General features: G+C 42.9%; 1 protein-coding gene across 17 annotated transcripts in view; it reads left to right on the top strand.

Annotated features, from left to right (window-relative positions):
• The window catches only part of RNF152 (ring finger protein 152), a 93,115-nt gene extending 82,499 nt beyond the window's left edge, over window positions 1–10,616 (top strand). For 15 of the 17 annotated variants that reach the window (XM_085571122.1, XM_085571119.1, XM_085571130.1 and 12 more), the window contains one exon: window positions 6,048–10,616. In XM_085571122.1, coding sequence (XP_085427248.1) covers window positions 6,240–6,851 — 612 coding nt within the window. In that variant the 5' untranslated portion in view covers window positions 6,048–6,239 and the 3' untranslated portion in view covers window positions 6,852–10,616. Of the gene's footprint in view, window positions 1–77; window positions 5,165–6,047 lie in introns of those variants that run through there. The other 2 variants (XM_021552332.3, XR_014952596.1) reach the window with 2 other exon arrangements.
• The last annotated feature ends 4,547 nt before the right edge of the window (window positions 10,617–15,163 follow it).

Here is a 15,163-nt window from a genome sequence, read left to right as displayed (position 1 = left end):
TGGAATGATACCTTGCAACTAGGCTCTTTTTTTGTGATCCACCACCGATTTCTCAGCTGCCTCAGACACAGGACAAACTGGTGTTCTGTCCTGTGTGTATCGTTGGGATCATCCACAGCAGGTTCTCTTGCTGTCAACATGGATCCCCTGGTGCTGGTTCATAGGATATTACAGACTCCTATATCACAGTTTCATTCAGCTTTATTTTTTGTGCCTTAATGCACCCAGGACTGTGTATACCAAGGTGCTCATCTTGGCAGGGCCTGGGGTAAAGCTAAAGGAGCAGTGACAGTTTGCACTGGCTGAGGCTTTGGCTGAATTAAAATACTTTTGCAATATTTCTGTGCAATTGTGAATAATGAAATGGAAAGGATGGTGGGTGTAGGTTGCCTGGTTTACAGAAAGGTTCCTGGAGAACAGGTAATTTTGGAGAGAAGAATGGATTTACTTTGCTGTTTTATTGTTAGCTTTATGTCCCTCAAAATGCTTATAGTCTCTCAGTTGTAATCTGCATGGTGGATGTACTATGCCTGTGGAGATAGGTGCTTCTGGGGCAGAGGCTCTCGTGTTTTTCATAATCTGTGAAAAAGCTGATATGTTTAATGAAAGTCCTCCCCAAATCACAGGCACACCATGGAGATGCTGCCAGTTGAAAGAGGTGGAGAAAAATGTGTAGGTTTCTGAGCTTTATTGCTTTGTTGCAGAAAAGAATCTGTCACCTCTGACCTGTGGCTCATGAGGTGAAAAGTAGAGTTGTGATGAAATTGTACTGGGACTTTGAAGCAATCTGGGTGGTGCTTGCATGACCTTGGACCAACGGCTTTGTCTCTCAACGCTTCTTTTCTTAGATGATGAAAGAATATAATGATGATAATACTTGTCTCTTAACAAGGGTGTTGTGATGAATAAATTAATTGTTCATTGTGCTGTTCTCAGTTACTATGGTAATTAGTGCTACAGAACAGCCTAAAAATAAATAAGATCATTTAGTGAAGGATATTCAGGGGAAATCAGGTAGTACATCCTGTGCATTTGCAGTTAGCCCAAGAATGTTTTGTCCAGACGTGAAATTGTGAAAAGTGTTCACCAATGATGAATTTTTGTAGCAGAAATTCTTCCAATTATCTTTTTGGAGGCGGCTCTAGCACACATTTCCTTCTGTATCTGTGGGCACATGATTCTTGCAATTAGTTCTCCTGTTGAGAACAGCTCTCCCTCCTCACCCCATCTCCTTTACAGCCTAAGGGCACCTGGAACGAATGATTCTTTCTTCTTCATAAATCATACATACTCAGTAATACTGCCAAAGAATTGTTAATGTGTTTGGGGAGTTTACATAATGAGCCTTTCTTGGTAAAGGTGAAGTATTGTCAATGCGCTGCCTTGCTGAAATTCTGTTACATCCTTATTGTATGGCAAGTAGACTGCCTAAATCCATGTGTAAGTCTGTGCAAAGGTTTTGAGTCTTTTTCTCAGTGATCAGTTAACTACAGCAGCATGCCCCAGAGCTACCCTTTTAAAATGTTATATGATGTTCAGTCATCTGTGAATTGTATTTGGATTCCACAAGGATCACTGAAGTATATTTTTGGGGTTTTAAAGTTAATATACTTTTGGAACCTAATAAATTAGGAAATGCGTCTTATGGTAGTTCTGGGTCCTTCAGTGAAGACATCACCCCTTTAAGGCTGTGGTTTCCATTGCATAATATCACAGGGGCTATCCTTACATAGGAATAGTATTGTGTTGCTATGCAAGGATTTGCCATTAATTACTGTGTTCTCTGACTTTATGTACAGCTCTGGGCTTGGATGTTCAGTGTCTTCCTTTGCACTGCGTTCCAGAAATAGCTGTGTTTTGTGACCTGGCCAGTTTGTAGTTATCATTTGTGCAGAGCAAACTTGTGCTTTCTTCCTCTCACTGTCACAGCTACAGCAACCTTCATCTGTTCACCTCCCGCCGCACCTCCCCACATTGTGTTGGGAAGGTGTCAATAGTAAGAGCAACAAATGCCCCTTCTGCTTCTTCAGGAGTAGGAAGCTGATGCCTTGGTGTTCCTGGCCTCCTGCTCACCCAGACAGAGAGAACTTGGGTGATTGCTGTGGCCTCCAGTGAGGTACTGGCAGAACAGATAGCATGACTAACAGCTGAAATACTTCTTTATTCTTCAGAGCTTTACTGGTATTGAGTCATACAATTTGAAAAACTCATGGCTTGTAGAAAGGGCAGCCCAAATCAGCAAGGAGGACCTTTGTGCCATATTCTCAGCCACCTGGCTGCTGCAGGGGTCATCAGCTTTGCAGGTTTCTCCCTGGGTCTCTGTAACTGCTTGTGAATTCCTCTCCTTGCCAGCCATGGTAACCTTGTGGATATTGGGCAGATGTAACAAAAAGGAGAGTGCAGGGCAGGGAGAGAGGCGGCTTTTCTGTGGCCTGTCTCTTCTTGCTGCCTTTGCTTCTGCTGCACCTTTCTGACATACGAGTTTTGGATCTTGTAGATTTTAATTTTCAGTTAGTTATTACTTGTGTTGCAGGTAAGATCTTGGCCCTGAAAAGCTTCCAGTTGCTGTCAGACAGTCGCTGCTTGTAGCTGCAGTTGTTTATGTGCTTGTGGTTTTACTGTCATAGTCCCCAGCCCCTGTTCCACATGTGTGCCCCATTCATACATATACATGTGCTATCACTTTTGCGGAGACCTGTGGATATCCCTGACAGTGTTTTCTGCTTTTTCTCCCCACTCTTTTTTTCTGTCAACAGTCCCCTTGCCCACCTTGGGTGTCACTGTGTGATGAGTGCAGATGACACAACCATGGTTTTGGCTGATCCTTGATGTCAGCTGTGCCCTCAGGTGCAGTCCTGGCTCCCTCTCTGTCTTTGTGCTTGAAGCACAGAGAAGAGCCCAGTCTGAGTGAGTTTGAATGAGCTGTTCACCTGTGGCAGCTCAGTACCTTCGGCTGGTGTGAGGGTGCCTTGAGCACAAACTAAAGAGCTTGGTCTCCTGTCCAAGCAGAAACTTGCTCCTCTTGGCATAGTTCTTAAAGTGAAGTTGAAGAAGAATACTGAGAGCTCCCATGGATTTTTCTTTAAGTGTGTAGTGCAATTTTTTTTTCAAATAAATTCTTCTTCTAGATGATGGCTTGACTTTCTTTTATCCTGAAACTGAGCTGTGGCAGAGTGCAAGAGGGGTTGTAAGGCTGGAAATAAAGTTGCATTGCACCTCTGAAGCTACATGTCCAACCTTTGAACAAGGCAATGTCAGCATAGGTCAAGGGGTTAGATGGCTGTGGCTACTCTTTAACTTGTCTTTAGTTATGTTCTGAAGGAATCATACTAACCTCTCTGCTTACTGGTCATTACTGCTGATCCACACCTCTGATTATTATGTGAGATGTTCTGGGAAGGTATGAGCAGTTTATGTCATGTGGGTGGTAAACCCAGTCCTGACCTTGCAGATACACTGATTTACATCTGCAGAAGAAGTACCTCCACTCTGTCCTTGGGCAGAGTAGTCACATGAGAGTAGGTTTAGCTTAGATATTAGGAAAAAATTCTTTACTGTGAGGGTGGTGAGGCACTGAACAGGTTGCCCAGAGTAGTTGTGGCTGCCCCATCCCTAGAAGTGTTCAAGACCAGGCTGGATGGAGCTCTGACAACCTGGTCTAGTGAAAGGTGTCCTTGCCTACAGCAGGTGCCTTGCCTGGTTGGAACCAGATGATCTTTGAGTCTCTTCTATTATATTCTCTTAATTTCTGAATTTCCAGCCACTGGGATTTTTTTCTTGGAATAGTACTGCAGTATTGTTATACCTGAGGCTTTTTTGACAAATTGGCAGATAAAGCAGGTAAGAGTTGTGTCTTGTACTGTCTGAGCTCAGCTTTGACTTGGACGGTCTGTAACTGCAGGTTTTGTATGGCTACTTCTGTGCAAAATGCAAATCTGCTGGGTTGGTTGTGGCTGAAAACTGGATCAGGTGGCTCGAGTGATTATTTTCTTAAGTTTCTGTAACTGATTTCTATTCTGGCCGTTGTCTCTTAATATTTTTTTCAGCCAGAAATTGCCCAGCATCATGGATATCTCTTTCATTTTTCTCTTTCAGCTGTATGCCAGTCTATTATCATGTCAGCTCCTTCTTGATAATCTTCCTTTGTGTGTGCCTGTACCATGGGGATATAGAGATAGTAATGGATAAAGAAATACGGCAGATAAAACCTCTCTCATTTTCTTCCACTTTCTCTCAGTGTGGCCTGCACACAGATGTGTAGCCCCTTCTGCAGCAGTGTTCAGCTCCCCAGCACACGGAGTATCTGTTCATGCCTTGCATGGCACACCAGATGCATGGCAGTGGTGTGGAGCAGGTGTCCCATGGGCTTCATGATGGTGGCAGGGGGGTCTCTCTGTGGCCTCTGTGCCACATTAAGATAAAGTATCCCAAAAGTGCTGGTGGACAGTGTGTGCCAGTTCCCCCTGCAGCCATTTTACATGTTTCAGGAGCTCCCGCCTTCTTAACTGCCCCCTGCTCCCTCCTGAGTCAGGATTATCACTGCGTGTTTGTTGAAGCATCTGTGAGCCAAAATCCACTGCTGTTACAAAATCAGCAAGCAGGGCTAGTTCTGCCAATGTTGGTGAAACCAGTCATCAGAATCTGAAGAGATGACGTGAATTTTGTTTTCCCTATTCAAATACTGGTAACTGCCAGAAGTATGGTACAGTGAGGTCCAGAGCACTGTCCTAGGTTGCAAATCCCATGTCTATGCCTGCCTTTTCTTCTTAAATAACAATATTTGTTTTTCTGATATCATGCATTGAATAATATGTTGCAACCTAGTCGCTATAATCTAGAGAGGAGAGCAAGAAGTTACTGTATAGAAAGGAAGAAGTCCTCGAAAGCTGTAGTTCTGGTTGTGGGTGTTAACTCTAGTCTGGAAATAGCATAGCAATAGGAGAAGGTCCAAGGTTTCCCTGCAGATATTTTGGGTTTTCTTTATTCTCTGGAAGCAAAGTCAGGCTGATACTTTTTCAAACACAGGAAGGAAGTAAGTGTAAAATGTTGTAAAAAGGTCGCCTCTTCATATTAATTGTGTTGGAGTGACCAAAATCAGACAAAGCTGAACTACACTGAACTGCACTGTCCAGGTAAATGCAGATGCCTTCTTCCTGGCAAAGATGTAAGTAATAAGTGGGAAAATGGGAATTGTAAAGGGAATCCCTTTATAAGGATTTAGAACAAGATTAGTAACAATTTGCTTTTAATTCAATGCATTTTCTTTCTTTCTGTTATTATTCTGTTTTATTCCTGTTCTGTGTGGTGTTCAGTGGTCCTGGTTCTAAACAGACACTTTTGTCTTGGGTGAGGTTTTCATTAGTGAAAGAGTTTACGTTTCAGAGGACCATGTTCAACAAACTGCTTGTGTAACTGAGCAAACAGTTAATTTGGCTGAAAATTATACCATTCCTTTTCATTATGTGCAAATGTAGGTGGTGCAGTATAGTTGCTTGGTTGCTCATTCATGCACAGGCACAAGTTCAGGAGCCTGTGGAAATGCTTCCATTTAAACATACTTTTTCTTTTCCTCACCTTTCATGCAGACTTAGCAGTTGAGCCAAATAACTAAAAATCCTCAGAGATTTAAAGGATTAAATGAGAACAATTGTTTTGGTGCAGAAGGGCTGAGAAGTCCTGAAAGTATGTTAGGAGATTGCTGCTGTGGGACCTGGCTAGTGAACTATACAGCCACCTCTGTTATGGGCATAAATATAACTGTGAGTGGTGGACTGATGGGTTGATGGTGGTTTGATTGATTGCTGGGAAAATTAGGGGGAAAAAAACCAAACAGAGACCTAGTGATAATACTGGTGATTGACCTGAAGTTTTGCCATTGGGCTCTTTGGTGAAGGTGGTGGGAAGATGCTTTCTAGTGAAGGATAACAAATTTGTTTCTCTCACCAGATAACAAAGTCAGTGCTAGTTTTCATTCTCCTTTGGCTGGACTCTTCTGTTCCCACAGGCTCCTGTGAATAACCTGTTCTTGCATCTTCTGTTTGTCTCAGGTGCTGAAAGTTTCAGGCTGGAGGTTTTCCTGTGCTCTCCATAGCTGCTGCCTGGTGCTGCCTTGAGGAAAGCGGCGTTGGGAAGGCGGGTGCTGCCCTGAGGAGAAGTGGTGGGAAGGCTGCTGCCGCTCGCCTACAGGGTGTCAGGGCAAGGCTCACCACAAGGCCTGCTGCGCTTCCCTGCTGGCCACCATGGAGACCTTATCCCAGGACTCTCTGCTGGAGTGCCAGATTTGCTTCAACTACTACAGCCCCCGCCGGCGGCCCAAGCTGCTGGACTGCAAGCACACCTGCTGCTCCGTGTGCCTGCAGCAGATGAGGACCAGCCAGAAGGACCTGCGCTGCCCCTGGTGCCGTGGGATCACCAAGCTGCCTCCGGGGTACTCCGTGTCACAGCTGCCCGATGACCCCGAGGTGATCGCCGTCATCGCGATCCCCCACACCTCGGAGCACACCCCTGTCTTCATCAAACTCCCCAGCAATGGGTGCTACATGCTGCCCTTGCCTCTCTCCAAGGAGCGGGCGCTGCTGCCGGGAGACATTGGCTGCCGCCTCCTGCCCGGCAGCCAGCAGAAGTCCCTGACGGTGGTGACGATCCCCGCAGAGCAGCAGCCGCTGCAGGGCGGCCTTCCCGCCGAGGCGGGAGCGGAGGAGCCGGACCGGAGAGGTGCTGTGAAAAGCTCCACCTGGTCGGGGGTGTGCACTGTGATCCTGGTGGCCTGCGTCCTGGTCTTCCTCCTGGGCATCGTCCTCCACAACATGTCGTGCATTTCCAAGCGCTTCACGGTGATCTCCTGCGGCTGAGGCGCCGGGGGCTGTGCTCCCCCGGGGTCGGGTTGGGTTGGGCCGGTGGTGGTGGTGTTGAGCAAGACAATTCCGTGCAGCTTTCCCCAGGGACCGCTGGACGCTGTGCGCCCAGGCAGTGGTGCCCGCCTGGCTGCGGCCCCCGGAGGGGTGGCATCAGGCCTCTCGGCAGCCTGCGGAGAAAATCACATCCCGTGTCTGGCGGCAGTGGCACTGAGGAGGACTGCATGTGTCACCTCAACCATTTATCAAAGGGACTGCAGCTTCACAGTGATCCTTTTTTATTGTGTTACGAGATTAAAGACCTCTGTAGCTGGTTATACTGTGAAGTACACAGTACGGGCTTTTCTTTAAACACAGTATATTAAAATCAAAACTGCTCCATGTAGAATTAAATGAGAACTGGCGCACAACTGTACAAGCTGTTCAATACCAGTCCACACATGCATTATTTTTTAATGAGGGGAGGGAGGGAGACTCATAAAACGGAGAAATCATGTAGCTGGTAAAGCATTTTATATGTTTTAAATGGCGCATTAATTAAACCAAGTTAGGGAGTTGTACAATAGTTTTTAAAAGGTAGCATTTTACAATCAATTATTTCCTTCCTCGGTGTCTGTGTTTTGCCTCTGTTTTTCCCCATTTCTTTCAACTACAGGGAAGTGGTATCTTTTATTTGAAGGAGCTTTCAATAAGGGATTCAAAGTGAGCTAATAAAAATACATAAAAAGTGCAGTCAAAACAGTTCTGCCTAACCGCTTTATGGGAAGGATGGCTTTGCATGGTAAACATTGGACATGCTGTTTCACCTCCAGTCTGGCTGCAGACTTCCTGATGATCTGGCCTTCATAGCCATTAGTGAAGAAATAGGTCATGAGAAGTCCTGGGAGTCCTGCGAGGATGTGATAACATATTGCTCTTAATTTTCTTTTTCTGCAGGTTAGGTTTCTTTAATTGGTTTTGAAGAATTTAGGCCTATTTTGCCTCCCTCTTTCCTAGGAGTTGCAACTGTGCACTGATGGGTGGTGTGGCAGAGGTGTTGCTCAAAAAAAGCTTCACCATCGAAATTGAGACCAAGGACTGTTGTATGCAGTCATCTAGTAAGAAGCAGCAATGTATCTCAGAGAAGAATCCAGGCCAGCTTAACCTCATACTGGGTGGGCCACCCTTCCTAAACTGTTGTGAATGTCCTGGTATCAGAAAGTCTGGGTGAGTGTAACAGAGCATCTTCCCATGTTTCAGTCTTACTAGTGTTGATGATTTCATAAGGACAGATTTGAAAAACAAACACAATAATTGTCCCTTCTCTCTTTCATGACAGTCTCCTGTGACTGTCATGAAACCCCAGTCATTTGCAGTTCACTTCTTGGGAAGAGCCAAATTCCTGAATGTTCCCTGCAGTAGCACGTTTCTCTAAGCAGTCCCACTAGCTTTAGTAGTACTGCTCATAAGTAAAATAGAGCCCAGTGTGAATTTGCATATTTGGCAAGTCTGATTGCTGAAATTTACATGAGATTTAGGGATTGGATCAAGGGGCACATGGCAGACCTTTAATAAGACAGAAAAATCTGTTGATTTGCACTGCTTTTTATGAGTGCAAGGCATAACCTCCCTGAAGCGTGTCCTCTTGTTGTCTACCTGCTGCTTTTTCTAATTCTTGGAGATTGCTGAATGCCGTATTATAACACAGTTTTGACTATGCAGTGCCCAGGTTGGCTCCATAGTCATCCTTGGTTTTTTGGTTTTGTCACCAAATCCGGTTGCTGATTCACAATAAACGGTCTCAGCTCACACTTTTGTCAGGAACATACCTCTGACTTCATGCTGGATTTCTTTCCTTCCCTGTTTCTAAACCACCATTTTCTTCCTTGATTTCTGTTAATGGAAGAATGGAATATAGGGTGCTTAGTTGTGATGGTGTGTGTTTGCTCACGTATGGAGAGGAACCATTGTGCTGATTTTTATCTACTGTCATATATATGTATAGCACAGGGGGAAAAAAAGTCTTCAGATAACACACTCAATGCCTTTTTTGTGCAAGGCCCATGTGCAGTATGCCTTGAACCTGGCTTGCAAGTATTGTAATTACAAGGACACCTCTCCACAGCATGTTTCATGTGGTTGCAGTAGGGAACACCAGGTATTCCCAAATGTGTCTTGTGAATGTGCTTGTCTCTTTTGTCAGTAGCTAGCCAGATTTCTACTGACATCCATGCTACGCTGCTTATTGTGTAAAGAAAAACAAGTTCACAAATATCCTGCCTTTTACAAGACTCTTGAGCAGCTGACCAGACACAGGACTTGACCCTCTACTGCCTTATCCTGTAGCAATTGCTGGGTGTACCAGAAGCTTCTGGCATGGGTGAAAGATGCTCTGAGAACAATACTGGTGCATTTTGCACCAACTTCTGCATTTGTATATCTGAGTTATCTGTGAATGCACAAAACTGCGAGGCAGTCAAGGAGCAGGTCCTGGTGACACAGTGGTGGTAACATTACCTCCTTCCAGCCATACCTGCCTGACTGAAGCTCTTGAGGCCAAGGATTCTCTGACATTGCAAAGAAAGGCCCTCTTCATCTCCAAATGGAGAGTGCAGAATAAAAGAGGAATCAGAAATTAGGTTAAAATACCGCACTGCATAACACATTATACAACAGGCAGACCTGGAGTTTATCCGGAATTAATGACATTAAGTGTTAAATTAGCAGAATACCATCCTGTGCTACATTGTTTCGTTAATATGAATTTCCTGTACTTTTGTGCCTGCTGAAATGCATGTTTGACCTAATTTCTGATCCAGACATTTGCCTGCTCACAGCCTTGTGTAAGAGCAATAAGTAAAACCTCAAGATTTTTGCCTGCGTGTATGCGCATGGTGTGTATGTTCCTTCCTTTTTATAAATAGGAGTTCTGGAAAAGTTTTTGTTCTGGCTTTAGACTGTGACTAGAATTTTAAATTTGCAGCTGTCATATATGTTAGATCACCTAGCTTTTTTGCTGACTTGTGTAGAAATGAACTAAATAGTTTGTTGTAATGTACAGTGTTAAAATGTTTCTCAAGTATGTCAATAGTCATACTACTTTAAAAATGCAGTGCAGTCTGTCCAGTTCCTTAGTTCAATACCTGGCATTAAAAAGTGATACTGCTAATTTTTTTGAATTATTATTTTAAAAAAACCAGCCTTGTCTTTGTAATTTTTCCTTTGTGGAGAAACGCATTTGGACTTGTGCCAAAATCATCAAGGTTCCAGGTTAGCTTTTGTTCTCTGGTGTCCGAGAAGTCACTGCCCAGTTCCACCAAAAAGAAAGACAGAAGCTTACTGTGACCCAGTACTGTGTGAGAAACCAAAACTTACACTAAAATGTGTGGGTAATTATTCAAGCACCTGCATTTTTAGAGCACATTACTCTGTATGAATGTGTATTTATTTGCTTGTTTAATAGGAAAGGTGTGTGTGTTGGGGTCCAGTTTCAGTTTTTTTCCTGGATGGTCCCAACTTCCATTGTTGGCTTGTGCTTTGCTGGCAAACAGACTTTAGGGTTCACTCTGTGAAATTTTGTTTAGTGAATTTTAAAAATTCAAAATATGCAATTTTGGTATGCAGGATTTTTTTAGGAATTTGTGTGTTCAGTGATTGTTCATGCTTAACCACGATGTAAAGGAGCCTGTATGTTTTGTAAACACGGAGTAGTCATGAATCCAAAGTTTCATCTTTACTAATGAAGCTCATTCTGAATAAAAAGTTAGCAGGAAAAGAATGATAGCAAGTGAATTATGGTTCCTCTGTTATTTTGCCATCAAATGAAGAGCGTGGAAGGGAATTTGGCAGAATGGCTCCATATTTTATGAGAAGGTGGCTGAAATTCATCACTCAGCGTTTAAAGGCAATTTGTAAAGTATGGGTTGTGGTAAATAGTGAAAGGGCATTCATGTTTTAATTAGTATGGAATACAGAATTATAGCTGATGACTGCTAAGCCACAAGACTTTTTTTCTGTTTTAATAAAATTAAAAAATTTAAGTAAATGCTTTGCTTATAGGAATGAAGGATTGCTGGCCTTCACTTAAGCTTGCATTGTGCAGACTGGTACACTGGTTCCCTCTTGCCTTGAGCCCCCCCATCCCAGTCACATGATTGCTGAAGCCATGGGCAGCCAGCTCTTTTTGATAGTGCAAATGACTCTCTGGAGTTGGGATGGTTGATATTACAACTAGTTTTTATTATATTCAGAGCAGTGCTGAACCAAAACCAAACAATTAATAACGTGGTCTGAGCTTTTCTGTAGATGTCCCAGAATCAAAAGCTCCAGGCACCAGTCTGTCATGTAAATTGAGCCCAGCCTGTGTTCTCTGGATCTTTTCACAACAATGCCAGGGAGCAGAGGATGCTGCTTCCTCCCACTCATGAGAATGGATCTGTACCCACCATCCATAGCCCCAGGGAATGGGGCCTACTGGCATGAGACACTTGCACTAGTACTGCAGGAGATGTTCACATGTCAAGTGAACACCTCTCTAGTAAGTGTTGGGGTTGAAATGCCTCTTATCCCAATTGCACAGAAAATATGCCTTGAGATTTGTTTTTCCTACCCTTTTCTATGGGTGGATGGAGGGGAAAGGGAGGGAAGAAGGTACATGGCAGCAAATAAATCCTAGCAGCGTCTGGGAGGCTGCTGAAAGATCTGCTGGCCCTGAAGGCAAGGTTTTTGAGCAAGAGCTTCGGTAGGACGAGATTATCTGTAAATGCAGTGGATTTAGAACATGTTAGTGACTGACCTTTCTGGTGCTGTACAGTGTTCTTAGGCCTGACAGCTGGGCTTGTTGTGTTCTCTCTTTGTCACTTTACCTCTTGCATGCTTGTGTCACAAGCAAAGCTTCTTGCTTCAGCCTCAAGTTGAACAATTTTCAAGACATTTCTTAAGTTGCCCTGAGGATCTCTGATGAAAAACTAACCTTCCAAGATCAGTAAAATTTAATGCATAATGAATGTTCAGAAAATGCATTTTTCAATAATTTTCATGTGCTTCAGTATATTTTTATTATAATTCTAAATCCTCTATTTTTTATTTTTTTTTGTGCTGATTAGCTGTTTTGTGCTGTTCCTGAATGTCAGAGTCAATTAATTTCCTATCCATCCTGCATTCCCCCTTCAGATGTACATGAGTCTGTTTTCACTCTCCTCGTCCATTTCGCATTGGAGCACATAATCATGGGGATGAAATGGGAATTCATGGGGATGAAATGGCAAGTCATGGGCATGGATGGAGCACCTATGCATATGAGCACAGGATACAAGGATGCATTCCCGTGCTGGGGGGGCATGCACACAGCACATGCTCATGTAGAGCACTCATCAAGAGAGCTGATCTTTAGGCTTTTCTGTCTCAGGAAGTTCATGTATTTAATGGTGCTGGGGATAACTTGGTAACATGAAACTTTGTTACGACTACCTGGATTTCTTCGGGATGAGTTGCCACCCCCTGAGCTGTCCTCTGCAAACCAGCTCCTGCTGCTGTTGGATGGAACTCTGCTCCACAGCTGATGCCTCTTCTGGAGATCAGGTGAGGAACCATACATTCCTCTGTTCCTCCACACAAAAGGGAACAACCAGATGCCTGGGCTTTTAGTTTATAAGGAGTTTGTAAGATAAACTGGAGTTCTTTTGAAACAGTACTGCATAGAGCACTCTTGCAAGCTGGAAAGCAACATACAGCCTTGGCCTAACTGGTTTGAAAGAGTGAAGAGTGGGTGGAAAAAGAAAGGACACCTGAAAATGAGCATGATTAGACACTAGCCTGGAAATTCAGATCTGTATGTGCAAAAACATCTACTGGACATGTTTTGCAGTGGTCTGCTTATGTAATTTCTGTCAAATTGCATCTCAAGAATGCCACCGAAACTCCAGGTCTTTTTTTTCTTCAACACCTTTGAGCTGGGAAGCAGCCTATTTCAAAAAATGCAGTTTTGTACCTCACTGAAAGACTTGATGGATGTACAGAAATTTTTTAGGTTACTGAATCACCAGTGAAGCTCGGGACTTGGACTAAAGCTGAACAGGAATTCAATGGGGAGAAACTGGGATGAAAAAGCCAAATCTTTAATACTCAATATGTGCAGTTGAATCACATTGTTTAAAATAAAAACTGCATACGTGTCTCCCAGGACAAATAATGAAGTTGAAGTAGTTGGTAATGCCAAACCACTGAAGAGAGGACTTAATGAACCTATTAGATCTGAAAAGCTGAAAACAAAACAAGTGGCTATTTGGTACAGTTACTGCATTCAAAAGAAATAGTAAGATTAGATTAGGGGTCTGTAGCGTTCTAGCTTGCTTTTCAAGATTAAGTAAAAAAAAAAACCAAACCTGAACAGAGAAACGTGAGTGGTTTCAGGCTGAAGGTTACTTACATTCCTATCTTGAGAGTTGTGAAACTGATGCAGTGTGTTGTCACTGCACTCATCAGTTTAGGAACCATTGCCCTATAGGTGCCTGCATGCCCTGACTTGATCTGGACCACTAGGATTGGCATCTGCTAGTGTCTAATGTGCTTATTATTGAGAGGAGCAGGGGGAAGGGGGGAAAATCATCTTCTGCAAGATGTTTTGAATTCAGGTGTCACTGCAAGTATGTGATCTCACTGAAGAATTTAAAAATGGTGGTGTATCTCACAAGACTGTCAAAGCAGTCTGTCATGTGGTAGACACTTGGGGCTGGCTATGAGCATTACAGGGAGAACAGTTGCCAAGTACGGCCAATTTGATGATTGAATTGAAAATTAATAATTTCTCACTTAAATACTTAAATTTTTTTGAATAATGGTTACAAATGTTTCTTGAAGATACACTTACGGAATGTATTTAAATACTGGGGGCACAATTCAGAAAATATACTAACTGAGAAAGCACTGAAGTATTAAATCTGAGGAAACCAAAGGGATTCAGTCACAGATGATGAAATACTTTCTTGAACAGAGGTGGACTTCACATTCACGTATTTCTTTCTTGATGCTTGGCTAGTCTGCACAATTCTTAAGGAATGTTTGAAGTAAAAAGCTTTGCTTTGGGAAAGGCTTTATTTTGAAATTTGAAAATATCTTGACTAGAAGAGGCTCTTTAATACCCCAAGGCAGCTGTTTTCAAGCATCTGAGTCTAAAAACTTACTTCTGTACCTTCTGTTTTTAATTGCTTATTGCAACATAGCTGAGCATTCTTAATTTATAGTGGAAAGCCCCACAACCTTGCAGTTCAAACCCACACCAAAACCCATCTTAGGAATCCAGAACAATGATGTTTTAAAAAGATTGGGAGAAATAAACTGAATTCTAATCACCTCTGCTATGCTGAAATGCTGAGGGATTTGCTAAACCTACAGGTTGATAAAACTGAATCCCTGCTTAATGGTTGTATTTGCTAAACCAACTAAATGCAATGGATATATAGTGTGTTCTTTCTTTTTGACCTCCTGTGGTTTAGAGAAGACAAGATTTGGACAGTTGTAGCTGGATTGAACAGCGTGATAAGAGTTGTAAAATGTTACCAGCAAAGAGTGTGGTGTTGTGATAAACAAAGGATTGCAACACTGAATGTCTTTCGGCAGCCATCCAGGCAGAACAAGCACGCAGCAACTCCGGCAAGCCCTAGGGATCGAGAGAAATGTCAGGAGTAGTGCATAAACAAGGATATTTTTTAATACTATACATACTGTGTCTTATTGCTGATGCTTGACATCTTTGGGTTGGGGTTCTTTCTTTGGTCTGTTGTAACAAGCAGCCTAAAAATCACTTTGTGCTGCTTCCTTAGGAGCGTGCAGTCTCCTGTTTCCTCTTCTTCAGCCCTTTGTTTAGGCCATCCTGTTTCCCTACAGATTTGCAAGGAGAAACTTACCTTTGTATGAACGAGTGACTGCCAATTTCTACTGCATTTTCAGTGATGAAACGTAACAAAATCTTCACAGAAACAGAAACATCTCCAGGGCTCCCAAGTTCTATTTGCAATACCCCATTATCTGCTGTTATTATCATAGCTCCTTTCTAAATCAGTATTTTGGATTATTGTTTCTTTAATAGAGCCTGAATATTTTTGAAAAAAGCAACAGCAGAACAAAATAAGAGATGGAGACTAGAGATTATTTGCACAATCTGATTTTTAAGATAGGATCATTTATTAACATGAATGGATCGTTCTTTTTGTTTGTTTGGTTGGTTGGTTTTTAGGTTTTAGGGATTTGTTTGTTTTTATAATTTTTGTCGTTCAGTGTATCAGTGACATTAATTTTGCAATTTGACTTCCTTTGATGAGGGAGGGAGATAA

Source organism: Lonchura striata, chromosome 2, assembly GCF_050655825.1.
Source record: "Lonchura striata isolate lonStrDom1 chromosome 2, ASM5065582v1, whole genome shotgun sequence".
Classification (NCBI taxonomy): domain Eukaryota; kingdom Metazoa; phylum Chordata; class Aves; order Passeriformes; family Estrildidae; genus Lonchura; species Lonchura striata.
Note: the sequence above shows the minus strand (reverse complement) of the source record. Positions and strands in the feature narration are given on the sequence as shown.